The following is a 22,699-nucleotide window of genomic DNA, read 5'->3' on the forward strand; positions in this document are numbered from 1 at the left end:
ACTTTAAACCCCCTTTGTTGATTAAGTAGTCATGGCCTGGTGGACCCAGATTCTAAACAATAGATGTGGGGAACGTGAGCTGTCCCCAGTTAAATAGTGACCGCTGGCCGCGTAAGAGGAGTAACATATATATAACTAGGAGTTTGCTGACATTTAGACCACGGGCGGAGACGAGCGGAGAGGAGAAGAGGGGTTTGGACGAGTGCATGGACTCACCCGAGTTTAGCCGCTGCCTTGGCAGAGGGGCAGAATGGTGGATTTAATATGGTTATGTACCATCCTGATGTGTTCCTGTCGTAGTCTAGTTTCTGTTTAATATATGTTCCTGTTGTATCTGTGTAGTTGTTTGATATTCTGTTCTGATGTAAATAAAGCCTATATTACGAAATTGATCTAATGTTATCACTAAGATAGTGTTACAGAGATCTGTTATGGTGCATCGACTGGCGGTTTCCATAGGAAATCAGTACCTATAGGATCTGTTATGGTGCCATCGACCACCGAGACCCCTGGGTGTGTTCCCGTGTTAATGAAGAAAATCCCGCGAGGCAGACAAAAGAGGTTTCACCGCTAGACATCCGATGAATTGGTAAAAAAAACCAAAATGCAGGACTGAGACGTATATCTGTGAAACCGTAGGTGACAGGCGTGGTTTCCACAGAAAATATTGTTTCACTGCATGTTAATTTCGCTTGAGTTGACAGAACATTTGTACAGCCTGTAGCCCCACGAACCCACTCACTAGTGCTACTACCAACTGGGCGATTCACTATAACCGTGAATATGATAGTGATCAAAGGGTATAAGATCACAGGTCAGGAGTGGAAGATTGATGGTATAATGGAACCGAGCGCCGTAAGTGCGAAAAGATATCAAACAGCTACGCACGAAATTATTACGCTCTACCTATGCTTGCAGAATATTGCAGAAAAACTAATTGTGTAACAAACGAGACTATCCAAAATAGCTACAATAAAGTATTACAGCGTAAACATTGGGTAATTGCCGCATGTGGAATCCTTTCATCATCTGTTATTCCAGACAGCAACAGGGCCCGCGACAAGGCGTCGAGGGGTGGGTTTGGTGGGAGGGGAAAAAGGCAAGAGTGTTAGTATAACCAATAAAAACTAGAACTAGTTTGAAAAAAATTAGAACTGATTTTCATATTTAGCACCTCGAAGCTTCAACTTTGGTCAACGAAGTTCATAAAACGCGCGTTGGTATTTTGGTAAATCTGTCAAATTGTAATGGGAGGGGTGTTTTATAGTTGGGTACGAGACCTAAAATCCCTGACTAATTACAATTTGTTTTAGCTTGAACTTTAAATCAATAGGTCAAAATGTTATATTCGTCAAAATTGATCCCCAATGTTCGTTTAATGTCTTGTATATATTGATGATTTATTTTGATACAGGGTCAAAATGAAATGGAATATTATTGAACGGGTTGGGGATTCCTGCCTGTCCTCCAGAACCTCGCCCTACCCCGGCTGTATGGTGATAGTCTGCATCAAAATAAAATGCTTGGAATACATTTTCACTCATTATTAACATGTTGGTTGTTGCATGAGGTTTGGGGCACGTGAAATTAAATTTAACAAGCCAACAGCGAGGCTGATATCCTCTGCCGAAATCCCAAAATAAACAGATGACACATATTAATTAATCGCACATTTATTTTTTTCAAAAATATCAAGCAATCAAGCTATACACTAAGTTTCATCACTCTCTATCCGATAGAATCAAGATAATCTTGTCCCAAAGCATCGACCAATGAAATTGATTAGCTCTGCTTAGCTTCATCTCGAAATGTTAATCATTGAACTCAGGCAAGACATTCACCTAATGAACATCTAGATCAAGTTTAAACATTCTACCTCAATTAAAAGCAGAGTTGTTATGTTCCAAAGTCTTGACCAATCAAATTGCTTATCGCTCCTTAGCCTGAGCAGACAATTCTCACCATCGAACTAAGTCAAGGTAATAATATAATGAATCTATATTCGGGGTTTCATCGCACTCACTTCATTATAACTAAAGTTATCATGCCCCAAAGCATCAACCAATCATATTGCTTATCTCTGCTTACCGTAAGCAGACAATGTTCATCATCGACCCCCATCAAGACATTCACAACATGAACGCCTACACCAAGTTTGAACATTCTACCCCAATTAGAAGGAGAGTTATTGTGTTCCAATTTCTCGACCAATCAAATTGCTTACCGCTCTGCTTACCCTCGGCAGAAAATGTTCATTATCGAACTTAGTCAAGGTATTGATGTAATGAAACTATACACCAAGTTTCATCACTCTCACTTAATTAGAACTAAAGTTATCGTGTCCCAAAGCATCAACCAATCAAATTGCTTATCTCTGCTTACCCTAAGCAGAAAATGCTCATCTTCGAACTCCATCAAGGCATTGGCCCAATATATATAGTTACACAAAGTTTGAACATTCTAGCTCAATTACAAAGAGAGTTATTGTGTCCCAAAAAGTGTGACGGACAGACAGACAGACAGACAGACAGGCGGACGAACCCATTTTAATAGTCCCCTGCTTTCTTCGAAAGGCGGTAGCAAAAAATGGCTTTCATTGGATACATAAACTTCGCTGGGAAGTAAAATATGTGACATTGGCGATGGGTACATTCAGTTTGTTTTAAAGGGCATAGGGCTCTTTTCTTTGGAACATTAAAATAGATGAAAATGGTTCTAAAAGCACATATTTTAATCGTAATGTAATATGAATGTATAACCAGCGGCTGCCAGGCAGGAAACGCCCACATTATCGAGAGATGAACAGAGAACAAGCTAAAAAGAAAGTGGTTTTTCCTACAATCAAGGGCCATAATTCAGGAAATTACAATTCGATATGCGCAAATATCGAAAGGAACCGAGATCTTTGGGTTATAAACTTACATTTCAAGTTTCAACAAAATCAGATAAAAATTGTGACCTCTATAGGGTCTACAACCTTGATATACCATATTTTACGCTATTTCAGAGCGAAGGGCGGTCAGTTTGTCTGTCAATTTTGGGCTGAATTTCACGAAATTCGAACTCAGCCGTCCTTAGGGTGTAACGGTGATATAATAATACGTTTTTTAAATCGGATAAAAATTATGACCTCTATAGGGTCCACAAGCTAAAAACGCGATTTTTCGTACAATCAGGGGCCATAATTCAGGAAGTTACGGTCCAATATGCGCAAATATCGAAAGGAACCGAGATTTTTGGGTTGTAAGCATACATTTCAATTTTAAACCAAATCGGATAAAATTGTGACCTCTACAGTGTTCACAAGCTAAAAACGTGATTTTTCGTACAATCAGGGGCCATAATCCATGAAGTTACAGTCCGATACATGTCAATATCGAAAAGAAACTTACATTTTAAGTTTGAACAAAATCGGATAAAAATTGTGACCTCTATAGGGTCCACAACCTTGATATACCACATTTTTACGCTATTTGAGAACGAAGGGCGGTCATTTTGTCTGTCAGTTTTGGTCCGATTTTCACGAAATTCGAACTCAGTCGTTCTTGGGGTGTTACGGTGATATAATAATAGTTTTTTTTAAATCGGATAAAAATTATGACCTCTAAAGGGTCCACAAGCTAAACACTCGATTGTTCGTACGATCAGGGGCCATAATTCAGGAAGTTATGTTCCAATATGCGCGAATATCGAAAGGAACCGAGATTTTTGGGTTATAAGCATACATTTCAAGTTTAAACCAAATCGGATAAAATTGTGACCTCTACAGTGTTCACAAGTGGGCGTATAAAAAGTGATTTATATTCAATTTTTAATTTTTTATTATAATTTTTAATAAATTATGTTCAATGAAATACTTGACTTGTAAAAATTGAATGGCAGTCGTCTCCGCCTGCTTAGAGCTTTCTACACGTTTTTTTTTTAAATTGTTATTTTGTCGTTTTTGAATCACCCATTACTAATTACTTCCGCAATGCCTTGTGCGATAATCAAATGATAACAACATCAAGTTTGATTGAAATGGTCCAATATATTAATCAGATTTCACTTATTTGTATTTTATATGTTATAATACTAATAATAATAATGTGCATACTTATAATGCGCTTTATCCACAAGGGTTGTGCTCAAAGCCCGGAACAATTACTATCCCGGTGTCTAGGATACAGGTATGGCGTTTGTCATCTTGTTGAGTTTCGGATTATATACTATATGCATATGGTGTCGCATCGGGGTTAGTTTTCAAATTTGACCAAAAGGAATATAAACAGAAATTACGGATTTTTATAAGATTGCCAGCTGTTTTGTTTACGTGCTGAAAATTCACAACATCATTTGGATTGGGGATTCCTGCCTGTCCTCCAGAACCTCGCCCTACCCCGGCTGTATGGTGATAGTCTGCATCAAAATAAAATGCTTGGAATACATTTTCACTCATTATTAACATGTTGGTTGTTGCATGAGGTTTGGGGCACGTGAAATTAAATTTAACAAGCCAACAGCGAGGCTGATATCCTCTGCCGAAATCCCAAAATAAACAGATGACACATATTAATTAATCGCACATTTATTTTTTTCAAAAATATCAAGCAATCAAGCTATACACTAAGTTTCATCACTCTCTATCCGATAGAATCAAGATAATCTTGTCCCAAAGCATCGACCAATGAAATTGATTAGCTCTGCTTAGCTTCATCTCGAAATGTTAATCATTGAACTCAGGCAAGACATTCACCTAATGAACATCTAGATCAAGTTTAAACATTCTACCTCAATTAAAAGCAGAGTTGTTATGTTCCAAAGTCTTGACCAATCAAATTGCTTATCGCTCCTTAGCCTGAGCAGACAATTCTCACCATCGAACTAAGTCAAGGTAATAATATAATGAATCTATATTCGGGGTTTCATCGCACTCACTTCATTATAACTAAAGTTATCATACCCCAAAGCATCAACCAATCATATTGCTTATCTCTGCTTACCGTAAGCAGACAATGTTCATCATCGACCCCCATCAAGACATTCACAACATGAACGCCTACACCAAGTTTGAACATTCTACCCCAATTAGAAGGAGAGTTATTGTGTTCCAATTTCTCGACCAATCAAATTGCTTACCGCTCTGCTTACCCTCGGCAGAAAATGTTCATTATCGAACTTAGTCAAGGTATTGATGTAATGAAACTATACACCAAGTTTCATCACTCTCACTTAATTAGAACTAAAGTTATCGTGTCCCAAAGCATCAACCAATCAAATTGCTTATCTCTGCTTACCCTAAGCAGAAAATGCTCATCTTCGAACTCCATCAAGGCATTGGCCTAATAAATACTTACACAAAGTTTGAACATTCTAGCTCAATTACAAAGAGAGTTATTGTGTCCCAAAAAGTGTGACGGACAGACAGACAGACAGACAGACAGGCGGACGAACCCATTTTAATAGTCCCCTGCTTTCTTCGAAAGGCGGTAGCAAAAAATGGCTTTCATTGGATACATAAACTTCGCTGGGAAGTAAAATATGTGACATTGGCGATGGGTACATTCAGTTTGTTTTAAAGGGCATAGGGCTCTTTTCTTTGGAACATTAAAATAGATGAAAATGGTTCTAAAAGCACATATTTTAATCGTAATGTAATATGAATGTATAACCAGCGGCTGCCAGACAGGAAACGCCCACATTATCGAGAGATGAACAGAGAACAAGCTAAAAAGAAAGTGGTTTTTCCTACAATCAAGGGCCATAATTCAGGAAATTACAATTCGATATGCGCAAATATCGAAAGGAACCGAGATCTTTGGGTTATAAACTTACATTTCAAGTTTCAACAAAATCAGATAAAAATTGTGACCTCTATAGGGTCTACAACCTTGATATACCATATTTTACGCTATTTCAGAGCGAAGGGCGGTCAGTTTGTCTGTCAATTTTGGGCTGAATTTCACGAAATTCGAACTCAGCCGTCCTTAGGGTGTAACGGTGATATAATAATACGTTTTTTTAAATCGGATAAAAATTATGACCTCTATAGGGTCCACAAGCTAAAAACGCGATTTTTCGTACAATCAGGGGCCATAATTCAGGAAGTTACGGTCCAATATGCGCAAATATCGAAAGGAACCGAGATTTTTGGGTTGTAAGCATACATTTCAATTTTAAACCAAATCGGATAAAATTGTGACCTCTACAGTGTTCACAAGCTAAAAACGTGATTTTTCGTACAATCAGGGGCCATAATCCATGAAGTTACAGTCCGATACATGCCAATATCGAAAAGAAACTTACATTTTAAGTTTGAACAAAATCGGATAAAAATTGTGACCTCTATAGGGTCCACAACCTTGATATACCATATTTTTACGCTATTTGAGAACGAAGGGCGGTCATTTTGTCTGTCAGTTTTGGTCCGATTTTCACGAAATTCGAACTCAGTCGTTCTTGGGGTGTTACGGTGATATAATAATAGTTTTTTTTAAATCGGATAAAAATTATGACCTCTATAGGGTCCACAAGCTAAACACTCGATTGTTCGTACGATCAGGGGCCATAATTCAGGAAGTTATGTTCCAATATGCGCGAATATCGAAAGGAACCGAGATTTTTGGGTTATAAGCATACATTTCAAGTTTAAACCAAATCGGATAAAATTGTGACCTCTACAGTGTTCACAAGCTAAAAACGTGATTTTTCGTACAATCAGGGGCCATAATCCATGAAGTTACAGTCCGATACATGCCAATATCGAAAAGAACCGAGATCCTAGCGTGATAAACCTATATTTCAAGTTTCGTTGAAATCGGATAAAAATTGTGATCTGTAGACTGTTCACAAACAATTGTGGACGGACGGACGGACGGACGGACAGGGGCGACGACAATTTACGTCCACATGAAAATGTGGGCGTATAAAAAGTGATTTATATTCAATTTTTAATTTTTTATTATAATTTTTAATAAATTATGTTCAATGAAATACTTGACTTGTAAAAATTGAATGGCAGTCGTCTCCGCCTGCTTAGAGCTTTCTACACGTTTTTTTTTTAAATTGTTATTTTGTCGTTTTTGAATCACCCATTACTAATTACTTCCGCAATGCCTTGTGCGATAATCAAATGATAACAACATCAAGTTTGATTGAAATGGTCCAATATATTAATCAGATTTCACTTATTTGTATTTTATATGTTATAATACTAATAATAATAATGTGCATACTTATAATGCGCTTTATCCACAAGGGTTGTGCTCAAAGCCCGGAACAATTACTATCCCGGTGTCTAGGATACAGGTATGGCGTTTGTCATCTTGTTGAGTTTCGGATTATATACTATATGCATATGGTGTCGCATCGGGGTTAGTTTTCAAATTTGACCAAAAGGAATATAAACAGAAATTACGGATTTTTATAAGATTGCCAGCTGTTTTGTTTACGTGCTGAAAATTCACAACATCATTTGGATTTGTTCAATTATTATGAATCTCTAGTAATTAATTAGTTACTGGATAACATTGAAAGTATTTACTATATTTTGAACTGTTGATTAACAAAACATGGTGACAATACTCGTACTGACCATGGGCGTTGCTAGTAATCGTATTAGTTTCTATCAGCATCAATTAATTACAGTACTGAAAGGCTCTCTAATACGGTCCATATATATATTCCAATATTCCATAAACCATTGAATGTAATTGTATTCAGTATATCCACAACACTCGTCAATGTGTATTTGTAAGTCTCTTGTGATTAGCTGTGAACTGTTCACGCAAACAGATTTTGTTTGCTTCTGTTAATGGGTATATAAATCAATTTGGATACAGCAATATGATATTTATATTGGGAAGAATAGACCAACAACCTTGATGTGAGTACAGGAAATGAATATGTATGTACATGTTTCGGAGTTTGGACATATAATGTACACACGTTTTCTATTAGTTGACGTTTTTATTGTAAAACATTGTGCTGCTGCTACTTTCTAGAACACATAATCCCACTTCTCATTGATTTGAAAAGTTCACAAAGCTAACACTTTTTGTTTTTCAACTGATATATCACCACTATGATCGGGTATCAGGCATTATCGGATCAGCAGTCTTTCCTGTCTCATGCAGAATACCCGATAATACACCAAGGCTCACGAATGTTTTGACCCGCCCCTTGGTGAATTTTTCGTAATTAGACTTTTTAATATATGGTGCCGTTGGTTCAAAGAAGATGAAGTCCCTAGGAGTCATCCGCCCACCATATTACCATCCAAACTATCGAAATACATAGCTTGTATGGTCTTGGGGATATTTGATATTATGGTACACAGAAAACAAAGTGAACTTTTAAAAATATTCATTCAAAAACTTTATATAAATATTACAATCAAAATGTTTGTATAACACAAGAACATGAAATGGATGTTGATATTGTGGCCATAACGTGAACTACAGATGATAACATGCACATTTGGGACCTTGATGTGGCACAATTTTAAGAAATTGATAGATAAAACAGTTAAGAACAGTAATTGAATTCGTTGGCATTGTTATTAGAACAAAACCACACACACACACACACACCCTCACACACACCCAGACGCACGGGTGAAGCTTACAATTTGTGCCACCAAATAATCATTATTTGCCCTAAACAAACATTTTCTCCAAAACTTCTGGCCCAAATAGAGAAAGTTAGATCCCATGTACATATCATTATTACATATATCTTTCTTAACTATAAGTCACTTGTTTGCACAGATGACATATCAAGTTGAAGTCCGCGTTTTTGAAGATACTCTTGAAAATCAGCCACACCTTTCTCTTCGTTTTCTAGAGCCGATAATGATATATTATAACGTTCATCTGTTAAATTATCTAAACTAGCACCAGAACTTACAGAACTATGACTTATACCACACCCTGATCTGTTTGGGGAGTTTGTATTTACTGAATCGAAATATCGACGGGCCTTTTCTCTCGTCGGAGAGAGGTCTTTATTCAGTAAACTGTCTTTGCTTTTGGCATACGCGTTATGAAGAACTAGAGGTTCACAAACTGAAGAACCGTTACTTGATTTTTTGTGATATTTTGATTTATAATTACCATCTTTACTACAATGACTCGGTGATATTGAACACTCTAAAGTATACATATCATCAAATTCGTGACTATCTGAAAAAGTTTTATCAGCCTCTTTCGGAGAAATCTCATCTTCCCAATCTAAAAGGGGATACGTCTCTGGAGTTGATGGATCCCTAGAGCGGATCTGGTCGGAATTATTGGAGCTCCGATTGCTCTTACTATGAGAGTTGGTGGGTAAAAAGTCATGTTGGGCTTGAGCAGGTGGGTTTTGGATGATTCTTGGGCATCGTTTGCTAATAGGTGAGGTGTAGGGAGACCTGATGCGTCTCCTGCATGTTGGTTCTAAAGTCATAAACACGTTATAATCAGTTTGGCACTGAGAATCTTTCATAGGTTTGTTTGAATATCTATTTGGCCTTTCACACAAACTCGTTTCCTTTTCCTCGTATTCAGGAAACTGTTCACAAAATTCGGCAATATCCTCTTCAACCGATTTCCGGTTGGCTGCTTCAGACGAAAACCTTCCTGGTTTCTTTGGAGTACTATTTGGCTCAAGTTCAAGAATTGGACTTGGCCTCTGGTTTGATATTAAATGATGGTTGACGTAGGGCGTTTCCTTACTTTCCGGGAAACATGTCCTTTTCATAACTGATTTCAGACTCTTTTCGTCCAATGATTTATTCTTCCATTTATCACGTGGTCTGCTGATATCACTTTTAAAATATCCATCATAACGTAAATCTCTGCAAATAAAATAGAAATAGATCATAATATACAATAGAACTAAATAATGGAAAGAAACTCATATTCATACTTTTTACAAAAAAATGAAAATGTTCGATAACCCCTAGTAATAATGGATCTCAATATCAAGCGAGCAAACATGCACTCTGACAGATATATCCTAGGTATTCCGAGTCAATCTGTTTCACAGAGGTATTGCTAAAGCCATCTTATAACTCTGTATAAGATGACTGACCTTTATAAGTTCAAATGCCTTCTACATGTGATGGCCTGTGCATTGTTTACATAACGTAAACTGGTCCGGCAGAATGATGTCTTTTACTCATTACATATACTTATTTACACTAAATAGAAAATATATTTTATCCAGATATACTTCAAACGCCTTTATTTATATTTCTAATACTTCCAAATTTAATTTGCAGAAGGAAAAAAAGTTAATATTGCAAGCTAATTAACCCGCACCGATGTTATCCCTACCAATGATTGTAGCGACCTAGCGAATATTCACTGCTGATCAGTCGCTGCTGATCAGTGTGATTCCAAGTAGGCCAATGGGCGTGCTATAAAAACAAGTCATTGACTTTTAACAATTTCCATGTCACCCGGAACAATTATTTCCTACATGCATATGAGACAAATTCTCCTGAGGGAAATGCCCCCGGGTAATCGAACCATCACGAAACATGTTCGTATGGACATCGATATACATGTATGCGTACACAATTCATATTTGGTTTTAAAAATTCCGTGTACTTTAAAAATTATAACTGCAAATGCTCTGAAAATGTTTAATTAGTTGCTGTAGCATAAATATTCAAATGTTGTCATTTTTTAAAATAAAAATAGGCCTATAGTAATTTATCTTCACAGCTCGCTCATCTGATTGATTTACCGTATGTAATTCGTGAGTTTTCGTATGTAATTTAATTTTAAATATTAAAGTGGGACACGTGTACGAAATAAGAATTTTGTCCTTGGACAAGTTATCTGGGAGCGATTGTCCACGGCTGAAAGATCTTTTGAGGTTGGATATAAGTGAAAAGAAATCAGGCAATATCAAAGCCCGCCCCCCACCCATTGGTTACGTAATTACGTAATTACGTAAATATTCGACTTGATATTATTTGAATCACAGTTCTGCCATGGATATATTTTTTAAAAATCCCAAGCAGAGTTACTTTATTTGTCTTAACCCATTTTCAAATGTCTTTGTGTTAATCAGTCATATAAGAAGGACAGTTATTTTGGTATGTTCCCCCAATTAAGTTAACGACTAGTATACATTAATTTCCAACTTTTTAGCTTACGGATCTGGACTTGAATAACCTATATGGTCGATGGTATGGAACTTAATAATAAACGCTAATACAACAAGCTATAGATATATCAGTATATAGATTATCGGCGACTGGTAGAAGGCGATAAGTTCCGGCCTAGTTCATTAATTTGGTAAGTATATTGTAGATTTTTTATTGTAGATACATGAATCACCGTCTACTGAGTCTCTAGACATGATTTTAGCGTAGACTCTATTGATCCAATCATGTTATACGTTCATCACTTTAAAATCAATTTGATTAGTCTTTCGTATTAACATTATCACAGACCAAAGACTTGACTATACAGATGAATAATTGTATGCTCTTATTCACCCTAGAAACCACACCAAAGATCATTTATGTAATATAATATCCGGAAATCAGACCTCTTTCATTTTCATTCTGATTTTCCCCTGCTAATCCAATAACCAACGAAGTATAGATTCCGTGGCATATCATTTTTAACATTTCTTAGTGTGACCTGGAAGCACATGACCAAAATAATGACTGCAATATAAAACTAAGATCTAGACCCCATAGTTCAGCTACTTTCAAGGGAGTTTGCGTATCTAGAGGAACCAGACAGTGTAAATTTGAATCTTATTTGTTATTCACGATTAGCGAATAATGATCTGTTTCGTTTTTTGTGAACTATGACGAATAAGTCAATAGTTGCGTCACAAAAACTAAGTGCTTTGCTGGAGCAAATCACAGCCACCTAATTCATGTTTTTCAGCTGTTAAAATATAATAAATCTTTTAGAGCGGGTGTGGACAGTGTAGTAATCGTGGTGACTGCTTAGACCCAAGACAATATTTTTTTTATAACGCGCCCCCTCCCCAAAACACACACGTATATTACACACACATGTCTGTATTATCACCTTCTATCCAATCTGATTAAAATCAAATATTTTTTAATTCGTTTTATATTCTGTATTTTATATTTTACCAGACAGAACGAAAAAATAGAAATTAGATTGCAATTTATGGGGGCATTTCTGGAGATATACTTACTTGTATTCCAAACTATCTGCAGATGGCATCGACTTTGAACCGATATGGCAGCGGACATCTTTGGATGTCGTGAATGCCCCTCTGGTATTTTTTTCCGGTGCCCATATTATGATATAAACTTTTGGGCAAAATAGGAGTACCAGCGTAACCACGGCACTTAAAGTAATTGATATACACATAGTGACGCTTTTACTCTCGCCACCAAAGTAAATAGGAAAAAATCCTGACCAAATAACACACGTGGTGTACATCGTAAAACCTATAAATTTGGCCTCATTAAAGTTTTCTGGTAAATTTCTGGTTTTGATTGCGTATAAAGTACACATAAAGATAAGCAACAGGTCAAAGCCAAGCGGTACAATCACTCCTAAGGTTGTTGTGTTGCAGACTAATCGAACTCTCTTCGGCGCCGGATAATCAAATTTCGAGTCTGCTGGTTCTATAATCAACATAATGGTTATTATGGCGCTTTCTACACCAATTATGATGCCTGTTATAACCACCTGCGCTGAAGCACTCATAAAGCGCGGTTTCTTAGTCATAATCTTCTTACTGCCTTCTAGAATCCTTGCGATTCTGTTTGTTTTTGTCACAAGAGCCCCATACATCAATGAAAAAGCTAATCCGGGTAATATTCTGGACAAATAGCACGTGACTATGGAAGGTTTCGCCACTATGACGAAATTAGAACAGCAGGCCACGATTATTCCAAATAAAATAATGTAACTAAGTTCCCGCGTAGAGGCCTTGACAACAGGTGTATTATTATGGCGGATGAACACACTACCAATCCAACAAGTAACTAAAATGCTCACACAAGCCATTGTCATGGCAACGATAGCCTCTGAATCATGCCAACTAGTAAATTCTATAGGAATTTCTTCGCATTCTGAAAGAAAATTAAAGAGCAATTAATTAATAACACAATAAGCCAGATCGTTCACATATAAATTGGAGGTTCAGAACAGGTACTGTTGGTATTGTGTAATTAAGCACATTCGAATATATAAAAAAGAAACGTTTTGAACAATGGACTTTGCGATATCACTAATATGGGAGCACACATTTGAAAAAAATTCAGAGACTTCAAGACCATACATAAATGTTTTTTGAATTAAAAATCCTCGTTCACAAATTACTGAAATCGATAAATTCTATCATAAGCTATGACCATTTTAAGATTTCAATTGATTTCACATATATAGCCCTTTTAGATAAATAATTGTAATAATAATAATTGGGCTTAATTTTCGTACAAGCCAGCCCCTTCTTCATAAAGGTCTATTTATACTCAGATGTGATCAAGATAATCATAGTCTGTACATTAAAAAAGTATACATTTTTAACATTTGAAATATATGTGAAGAGTCTGGCTTTAATGACACGAATGGAACTTCTTTTCACTTTAAAAAAATGGATGTCGGGGGCATGTTAATCTAATATGTTTCATATTGACTTTTTAAAGTTTGGCTATTTCTGCCATGAAATTGAACTCTCTTGAGTAATGTTCAATTTACACACACATGAAGCTAATGAGACCAATATCAAAATAAATCTAAGTGGTGGCAGAACAATGTATGCGTGTTTAATAATTGGACTAATTTCAGGTAGTATACAAGATACCACTTGAGACAAATGAAGACCGGTGTTGTTTATTGGTATTAGATTATAGGACTGACTAATTCAACCAGCCGAGTTTCGAGTACGCCCTGAAGAATGAATTATTCATTTCTTAGAAAACGTAAAAAACGTGTTAAATTTTATTTGCTTTGTAAGCAATAGCTCTGGCAAAAACATTATCCAGAATATTGTGGATTTATTTTGTTTAATGCTTCTTTCTTTGGTATTGGTTATGTCAATGAGACAGCTGGCTTAATTATGATTATTGTTGAAATTTTACATTGGAGATTCACTTCTTAAAAGATAGTTTGGATATTAGTATCTTCATTGATTACATTCTCGTGTAAATAGATAATTTCCATTGTAAATAATTTAGAAATTCGCATTAATTTTATAAATGCTAACGTCCCCCCAAAAAAAACAAGGATCATTTTGAATCGAAGGCACTCTTACAGCTGTACCCCTACGAAAACAACATGCCGTTAATTTTAGCCACTAAAACGTATTTGATATGAATCTGGTATAAATAAGACACACAAAATAGCTTTTGCTTTTTTATTCTCATATCTGTTATCGACACAAGCCACCTTCAGATGTAATAATAGATATAAAGAAATATATTACACAATTGACTGATCAAATGAATAATTGGTATTTCCAGAATTGCATTGTATTATACCCGGAAGAGGAACTAAGACAGGCTTCTAATTATATAAATCATTCTGGTATTTTTATGAAACACTAAAATATATTGTCGTAGTATAGTATCATTCTCTATATCTATAAGCTAACAAAACTATGAGTTGTATTTATAATTCTTTGTGTGAATTATAACGAAGACGCTTATGATTTGATGAAAAATTTGTCGATCTTTTTTTAACTGGACGTGTGTTTATCTATTTATGCTTTTCTCTTCTGCAAACATAGAGTCACTTGTAATGTTTCTACTTTTGTTATTATGTAACTGTGTTACCCGCCGGTCGATTTTAACCCCACTTTTGTAACAGGCACAATAACGCAATAATCATTAATTATAATTTTAATTGTTCTGTATTTAATGATGAAATTTGTGTTATTTATTTTATATTTAAAAATACAAAATAAATAGCACAATTAAAACTCTTGTAAAAAGGGTATTATGAAGTTCTTTTAACCCCATTTCTTAAAGTCCCAAGGTCGCAAATATCGTGAGAAAGGTGGATAACTCCAACGGACCCAATATTGCGAAATCCATTTTCTCCCTTGGACATCCTGTTATGCCGGACAAAACTGTCAATGATCATTAATTACCCATTTTATCATTAAATACTACACCAAATACAAAATAAATAAAACCTTGGTTATTATGAAGTTATTTGAAAGTCAATGCAATGAATTCAAATTATTGTGGTTCACTTACCCGATAAGTTAAAATTTGGCCACCATCCTAGATCACACGGTGTACAGGTACTGTTATCAGTGACAATCTGATTATCTTTACACGGTATACATACCCAGCAACACGATGAACCCTTTACTTCCTAATAAATTAAATCATTTTTTAATATAGTTTCAACCCAGAGAACACACGGGACATAAAAATGCAATACTTATATTGAGTTATCTTTATTCAGATATCGTAATTTATTTGAAATAATAAAGCTATTATAAAATGATATACTGTGCAAGCTTGCGATTGAAATAACGTATATTATAAATTCCATTGCAATTCAGTGGGCGGTATTCGATGCAAAGATGCAAACGAACACATATTCCCATTGTGCTACAAGTAGTTTAGTAAGGTTATTATGTTCTAATAATCTCATTTCTTGTATTATTGCATTGCATATTATAAATTATGTGTGTACTTTTCCTGAACACTAGACTACCAATTTGATTTGTTTTGTACTGTAATTTTTCATTTCTACATTATTAACCCCCCCCCCCCAAAAAAAAAAAAAAACAACAACAAAAAAAACCCCATCAAAATGAGAAAATAAAACGTTTTGTGGCATTACATGAAATCAATTTCTCATCAAATGGAAATGTCATATGCTATATCAACGTGGGTGTTTAACGCTGTAATCATATTAATAATATTCATGTATCGTAATTACCCAGCACAGTAAACGCTAGTTAACTGTTACATAGTATTTACTGACCTTGACGTGACCTTTAGGGCAGGGTTTACTACAAATAGATTCTGGTTCCCTGCGATCAGTATTCTCAGATCCAGGCCAGTGGATTTTACTGCTATTTAAGCTTAATGTGCCTGTCATCCACGTGCCTACACTGACGTAAGTGTAAGTGACGTTGCCATCCGGGTGATACTGTGGTTGGTAATTGACTATTTCATACCTTTAATAATAATCATATAAAGTAATTCTAGAATACGATCTACTTAAAAGCAAAGTACCCTAATCGAGTCGTGTGTTCAGTAAGCTTGAAACACATGAAACTGAATCCAAGATATCAGGCAAATGAATATTTTTATTTTAAATGTTTCTCTTAAATCACAGTTTACTTCGTGTTTGTTATCCAAAACCTAAAAACAACATTAATCACACATTAAATGACTGGCGCAAGTTTATACTAATATAACGTCAAATTAGTATCCAGAAAACTTTATACATCGACTTTACAAATAATCTCTGAGTATGGTGCAAGAGATCGAGGGGTCGGCTCAGTGTTGCCGTGTTCCCGGAGATGTTCTTGTCGGATTTACCCTCAGCTGTGCAGGACAGAGGGTGTTACTAGTTGTTCGGACGAGACGAACAAGTGAGGACCCATGTAGGGCCTACACAGTGGCGTCAATGAAACCATTTTCGTTTGCCCAGTTGGTGCACAAAAGTAAGATAAACCCGTTTTTATTTTATTTCCATGAGCAGGAATATTGGATTTCTATGTGGGTTAAATCTCTTTTTGACAAAACTATACCTTTATTTTCAGAGCTAATGTACATAATTCCCCAATACAACGGAGAGCACTGATGATACTATATGAATCCAATAAGGTTTTGAAAGAACAAGGATCAAATTATATGGACTTATATACATACCTTCCTGGGGGATTTCCATGATCATCAAAATGAACTGCTTCTCCACTGTAACTGTTAAACGTAACGTTAAGTAAGTAGTCGAGATACAAACTGCCATTTATTGGTCTCATGGCATCACATAGTCCTGGTTTACCATCACACAATTGTTGGTGCATGTTATGTAAGGCATAAGCCATGGTATACACAGCATTTGCTACAAAACCTAATTTAGAATCCTGTTTACTGTTAGCCAAGTTGGAATCAGCTGAAAATACAATTCCAATACGATTAGAGTTATATTTGTGTATGTCCTAAATGTCAGTCTGTTTAGTGTCCAATTTGTTGATTGACCATTGAAGTTTCAAAAAACGGTGAGGAAATTAACAAAAAGGGGACTTTATCCCTCCCAGTACCCCCACAGTCGTGGCGAAGAGTCAAACACTTCAGATTTAATTGATCGCAATGCTGCCAATACAATACATACATTTCCAGTTCCACCCAATCGTTTGCAGTAACTGTTTTGTAAGGCTATATATATATATAATAGTATGCTATAAACTGCTACGATTAGTACTAAATCATATTATAGTTTTCTCGACGATGCAAGAGATTTACCCTGTTTAAAACTTTCTACCTACTTTTTACTACTGGAATTCAAGCCACCGCTGGGCAATATTGGTATTACTTTATGTCTCACTAATATGTTTTTTGGAGAATGATATCGACAATAAAAGAATCCGTCCAATTTATTATCTCGACAGGAATAGCCTTCCGACCTAAGCAATCAGCATAATCTTTTTTTTTTAATATAAAAAAAAATATTTCCGTACTCAAAATATTTGTCTATAACTACACCCGGCTTTGAGGCAATCCTGAACCAAATCTAAATAATAATTGAGGAGATTATATCAGTGATGGGTCTTTTAATGGCTGGTTATCCTAGGTGATTGAGTAATGTGGAAATAATAGGAATAAAACTAGATTACATCACCTAGAAGCTAGAACCGAATTCATCAAGCTATTTAACCTCCCTAATAACCTAAGATGGATTACTAATCACAAACACTATTAGTCTTCAATCTGGTCAATTCAACGTATTGACATAAGCAATAACGGTTCTATTATAAGCAGTTCCACGTTCGACTAAGTCTTATTCAAGGAACTAAAGCAAACATTTGTCTGCTATTGACAGAAGCATTGTGCTACTGACTGTCTGAAGGTCAATGATCATCACCTGTTACAGGATTAAATATCTGTACTTTTCATATTTGAAAAAAAGATTTTCAAGAAATCTGTAGCAATCTGTGCATTTTTGTTAATATACTAATTGCGTTTATCACAGAGTTTGTAACTCTCATTAAAAAGAAGAGAATGTTTGACATTCACTAAATATCCGTTATAAATAAATGGCTGGACTAAATCGTTATTATGTGGATATTATCATATTACGAAGAGCTCATAAAAATGTAGATCTGCGAGACAAACTGGCTTTGTTAGTATCTTCACTTGACTTGTTAATTCTTGTTTCATTTTTATGCACGCACACTTAAATGTGGCCGTATATTGTCGCCACCTATGTCAGTCCGTCAGGGGCTAAAGTTATTCGATTGAAAGTTCTGCAAAGTATTAATGTTCATGAAATGAAAAGGCCCTTTTAATAAGGATTTCTGATAATCACTTGGAAAACTCTTGTGGGCGCTCTTAATGCTAAAGGTATGGTTTGATTGAATTAAATGGATACACGGTGCCTTATCAACGATTTCCGATAACACGAAAAGCTATAGTTATCATCTGATTACATGTCTTGTGAAGGAAGAAATAGAAGCCTCTCAAATCTTAATTATTTCTGATAATTAATTTATGAGTTGAAATTATTAAATTGTAATTATTTCTGAAAAATTTTTCATGCAGTGGGCGTATATTAAATAAGTTAATCGCTCTTACAGAGAGAGAGAGAATGGGGTTTAACGTCCACTCGACACAAACTAGGTCATTTCGGGACTAACATATGGTTTTAATTTTATTTACATAATTCGCTTGCGCGTAGGGGTCTTTAGCAGTGGGAGGAAACCGGAGGACCCGGAGAAAACCCACGAGGTTGGACAGGCGACCCTACTCCTTGCCACGCACAACCGGGGATTCGAAACCACGCCAGACTTTATGATACAGCGCGCGCACACTAACCATTCAGCCATCCACCCCCCCCCCACTCTTACAGACTCTACGCTAAGTTACCCACCAAGAACCACCGAGAGGATGGACCACCCGATTTTATTCATTAATAGAATATTTATAGAAAGATAATGATTACAATTGCAAAAACAGATCCTGGGTGCCTCTTCTCGACCCCACACTCATAGATTATTAAAACCCAAGTCAATGTTTTAGCAGCCTTGTAATGGCTTAACATATTGTGCCACGAAAACAAAAATTTTAGTTGGCTTGTAGATACACAACAACAATTATCCCACAAAAATTAATAAATTTGATTTTAAGAAAATTGTTGCAAACGAAATATATTGCATCGTCTCTTTATACACGCAACAACTAATTGATCAGAAAAGACTTACAACGCTCTGTTTTAAAAGGGGAAAAGGGGGTTAATGTAATTACTGCAGAAAAGATAAATTGAATAAACTAGTATGTCTGTTTCTCTCATCAAGGAAGGTTGCCTTTGTTAATCTCAATTATAAAATAATTACTCAAAATAAGAATTAAATCCAATTCGATTATCTTCAAGGGTAGCATTGACTGGGTGGTTGTCAAGTGGGATAGAATTATTGACCAATGATTAAAGACTTTACATCCAGACCTTTAGGAGATAAAGATGCTGTGGTGGAGAAAGATAAAATGAAAGTGTCAATAAAATAAAGTTGGTTTTACCATAAATCAAGTCAGTTATGATAAAGTTGATATCTTCAGTCGGGTTATTTAATACCTCTATAGCTGTCAAAATATGTTTGATGATTTAGGCGGAATATAGGTTAATAAATGTGTGCTAATGGGTCTAACAAGTTAGTATGATTGACAAGAACTCTAGAAAGATCATGGTAAAATCTAGAAAACAGGACCTAGATAATGTTTTCTTGTATACCAATATATATTAACTTAGCTATTATTATAAACTTTTAAGATTTGGTCTATTGCTTTACTTTTAAATTTGTAGGCCTGTCGTATATATTGGTGTAATTGTTTACAATACACAATGTTCATTATTGCTACAACTAGTCAAACTGTTTCTATAAAAAGTTAAACATACATTATGCAAGAGCCAAATCTGCCTATTGCAAGTCTTTATTTGGGCCTTAGATGTTATAGAAATTATTAATTAGATCTTTATTTACATGTCAAGCTCAGGGTCAACTCTGTAGACCCTCGGATGGCTTGGATGCAGCTTTGATTTAAACAGTCGTCCATTTAAAATTAAATCAATAAATGGCCGACCAAGCTAACTTTTACCCTTAGTCACTGACGTCACTACCGGAGACTTCCAATGAAAGGCCTACCTAGCGAGGGTACCATAGCCATTGAGAATGTTACTTGATAATCGAGAATATCTGGGTGGAGTTATCGTCTGTCTGGGCAATTTTCGTAGACAGTGTGGACACAGTTGATGCCTATTTCTAGTCCAAACTTCCAACAATGACAACTCCTTTCAGAATAAAGTAATTTGACTGAAATTTTCAATATTTTCTTTTTTTATCATCTATTTTTGAATTATTATAGCAAGAATGGCCAACTCTTTCTTAAACTCTTAACTAATATATCTCTAATATGTAACTAAGGCTGCTAATGATACTTTTAGACTTGAAATCTAACATGATTCAATGGTAAGAATTTTTCTGCGATATCACCCTCGGTGGAACTAGACGTTAAGCCACACAACCCAACGAACCTACGACAAGAACTCGTAAGATACATTGTTTTTCCCCTACCTTTGATATGATCAGCAATCGACGATAATGTAAATACGACGCCAAACCTCAAAGGGTATATTATTATATCTAATTTGTTTATTATTGGATGTTTAATATTTCATTACATATCTACTTTTCGTATAAATATCATTGTAAATTAAAATTTGGTATTTCTTTACAGCTCTGTATGATAATATTTTAGAGCTATCTTATACCGCGATATAAAAAAAATATATTTGAGTCACCTTTGACGTGAGAATCAAATGGAAACCGTACATATTTTTTTTTATTAATTTCAAAAAATATTTCACTCAGTTATCTGAAGATCCCTTAGAATCGGATTCGCGCTTATTTCATATCAAAGCATACATAAATCATAGCAATTTAATACATCATTTTACGCAACAATGCTCTTACATGTTACATGCAGACATTTTATACCACTTGCGATAAAATATTATATTTCAGAACCTTTATAATGGGACCGAGCTAGACCGAAGATGAGTAAATGGGTTATAACATTAGGCGCATTTGTGCATTTTGCTAATAAATTCAATGCAATTGGCAATAAAATGTCTTATTAAAATGTCTCATTGCTTTACATAAAAGAATCCCATAGACATTGAACGGAAAATGGGCATGAACGTATTTCAAGCAATGATAATGCCAATTTTGACACCTTAAGTTGATTCGATCCAAACAGGAAACTACGTAAATCAGTGATAGAACTGTTACCAGATGGCCACAAAGAATGGCTACAAAATATAATAGAATAATTAGATGTACATCATGGCCATAACCACATCAAATGTCATAGACATAATGAAATAATAAACCCCTACGTGACCCCGTCTACACGTCTCTGTTATAAAATGAGTTTATAATCGCGTATTTCGGTTTTAATTTTAAAATTGAATATCTCGTCCGACTTTATTATTACTTCTTAAAGGTTAAAGAATTGATCAGTATGATACGACCTGGTAATTTAAACATGTGGCAATATGCCTAGACCTGTGAAGGCGTCACTTATTGTCCACTTTGCACGACTCGACCTCTTAAGTTTTAGTCCATATCATAGTCTTTGCAAAGTATTAGTTTAATATAGCTATATTTGGCATGCCTGTATTTAGTTTTGTTTCTGTTTATTCTTTTTCTGAAAAATGATTGATATGCTGAATTTGAACAAAATCTGTTAATTATTGCAACCTATAGAGTATTTACAGATAAAAACTAACAAAAACGTGGGTGTGCTACATGCACCAAAATAAATAGTTGCTATCCTTACAGTGTAAGCAGTATAAGGAATAAATATGCCAAGTTCCAAGGTGATCCATTTAGAATTCCAGCCTGTAGACAAAAAACACAAAAATTGAGCGTGGCTCTGCCTCTGGGGTTGGACATGAACCAATCCCTATGCTGGATCATTCCGAATTGGATAACAAACAAACAAATACAATAAATGGGCGTGGCTCTGCCACTGGGGGTCGAACATGCACCAAAAACAATAGGGATCATCCCTAGGGTACAAGGAATAAATATGAAAATTTTTCAAGACAATCGATTAAGAATTGTGGCCCGTAGGCGACACACAGATACACAAAAAGAAAATGGGCATGCACCACTAACAATAGGGGTGTTTCTTAGTGTATAAAGAATACGTATGCAAAGTTTCAAGATGATGGTTAAGAAATATGGCCTGTACAGGACAAACAAACAAATACAAAGTATGTAAAGCTTCAAGACGATCACTTAAGAATTGCGGCCTGTAGGCAACACACAGACACCCACCCACACCCACACCCATACCCACACACAGAGGCAGGGGCGACGACAATATAAAATGGATAATCGAGACTATAATTTTTATTGTACCGACTTTAGTAATGATGATCGAGGCTAGAACTAAAATTCAATCCCTAAATTCTCGGTTCAGAGTGGATCAATTTGTCTGAAATTTTCAGCAAATTCCCTTTACATTATGTAGTTTTTAACT

General features: G+C 35.5%; 1 protein-coding gene across 1 annotated transcript in view; it reads right to left on the reverse strand.

Moving 5' to 3' along the window:
- Positions 1-8,326: 8,326 nt before the first annotated feature.
- LOC126810918 (metabotropic glutamate receptor 5) overlaps positions 8,327-22,699 on the reverse strand; it is a 76,842-nt gene continuing 62,469 nt past the window's right edge. Inside the window, exons 4-8 of the mRNA XM_050536294.2 lie at positions 16,811-17,054; positions 15,915-16,110; positions 15,173-15,293; positions 12,154-13,042; positions 8,327-9,814 (exon numbers count right to left, since the gene is read on the reverse strand). Of these exons, the coding sequence (XP_050392251.2) occupies positions 8,725-9,814; positions 12,154-13,042; positions 15,173-15,293; positions 15,915-16,110; positions 16,811-17,054 (2,540 nt within the window). The 3' untranslated portion in view covers positions 8,327-8,724. The remainder of the gene's footprint in view (positions 9,815-12,153; positions 13,043-15,172; positions 15,294-15,914; positions 16,111-16,810; positions 17,055-22,699) is intronic.

This window comes from Patella vulgata, chromosome 2 (genome assembly GCF_932274485.2).
Source record: "Patella vulgata chromosome 2, xgPatVulg1.2, whole genome shotgun sequence".
NCBI lineage: Eukaryota > Metazoa > Mollusca > Gastropoda > Patellidae > Patella > Patella vulgata.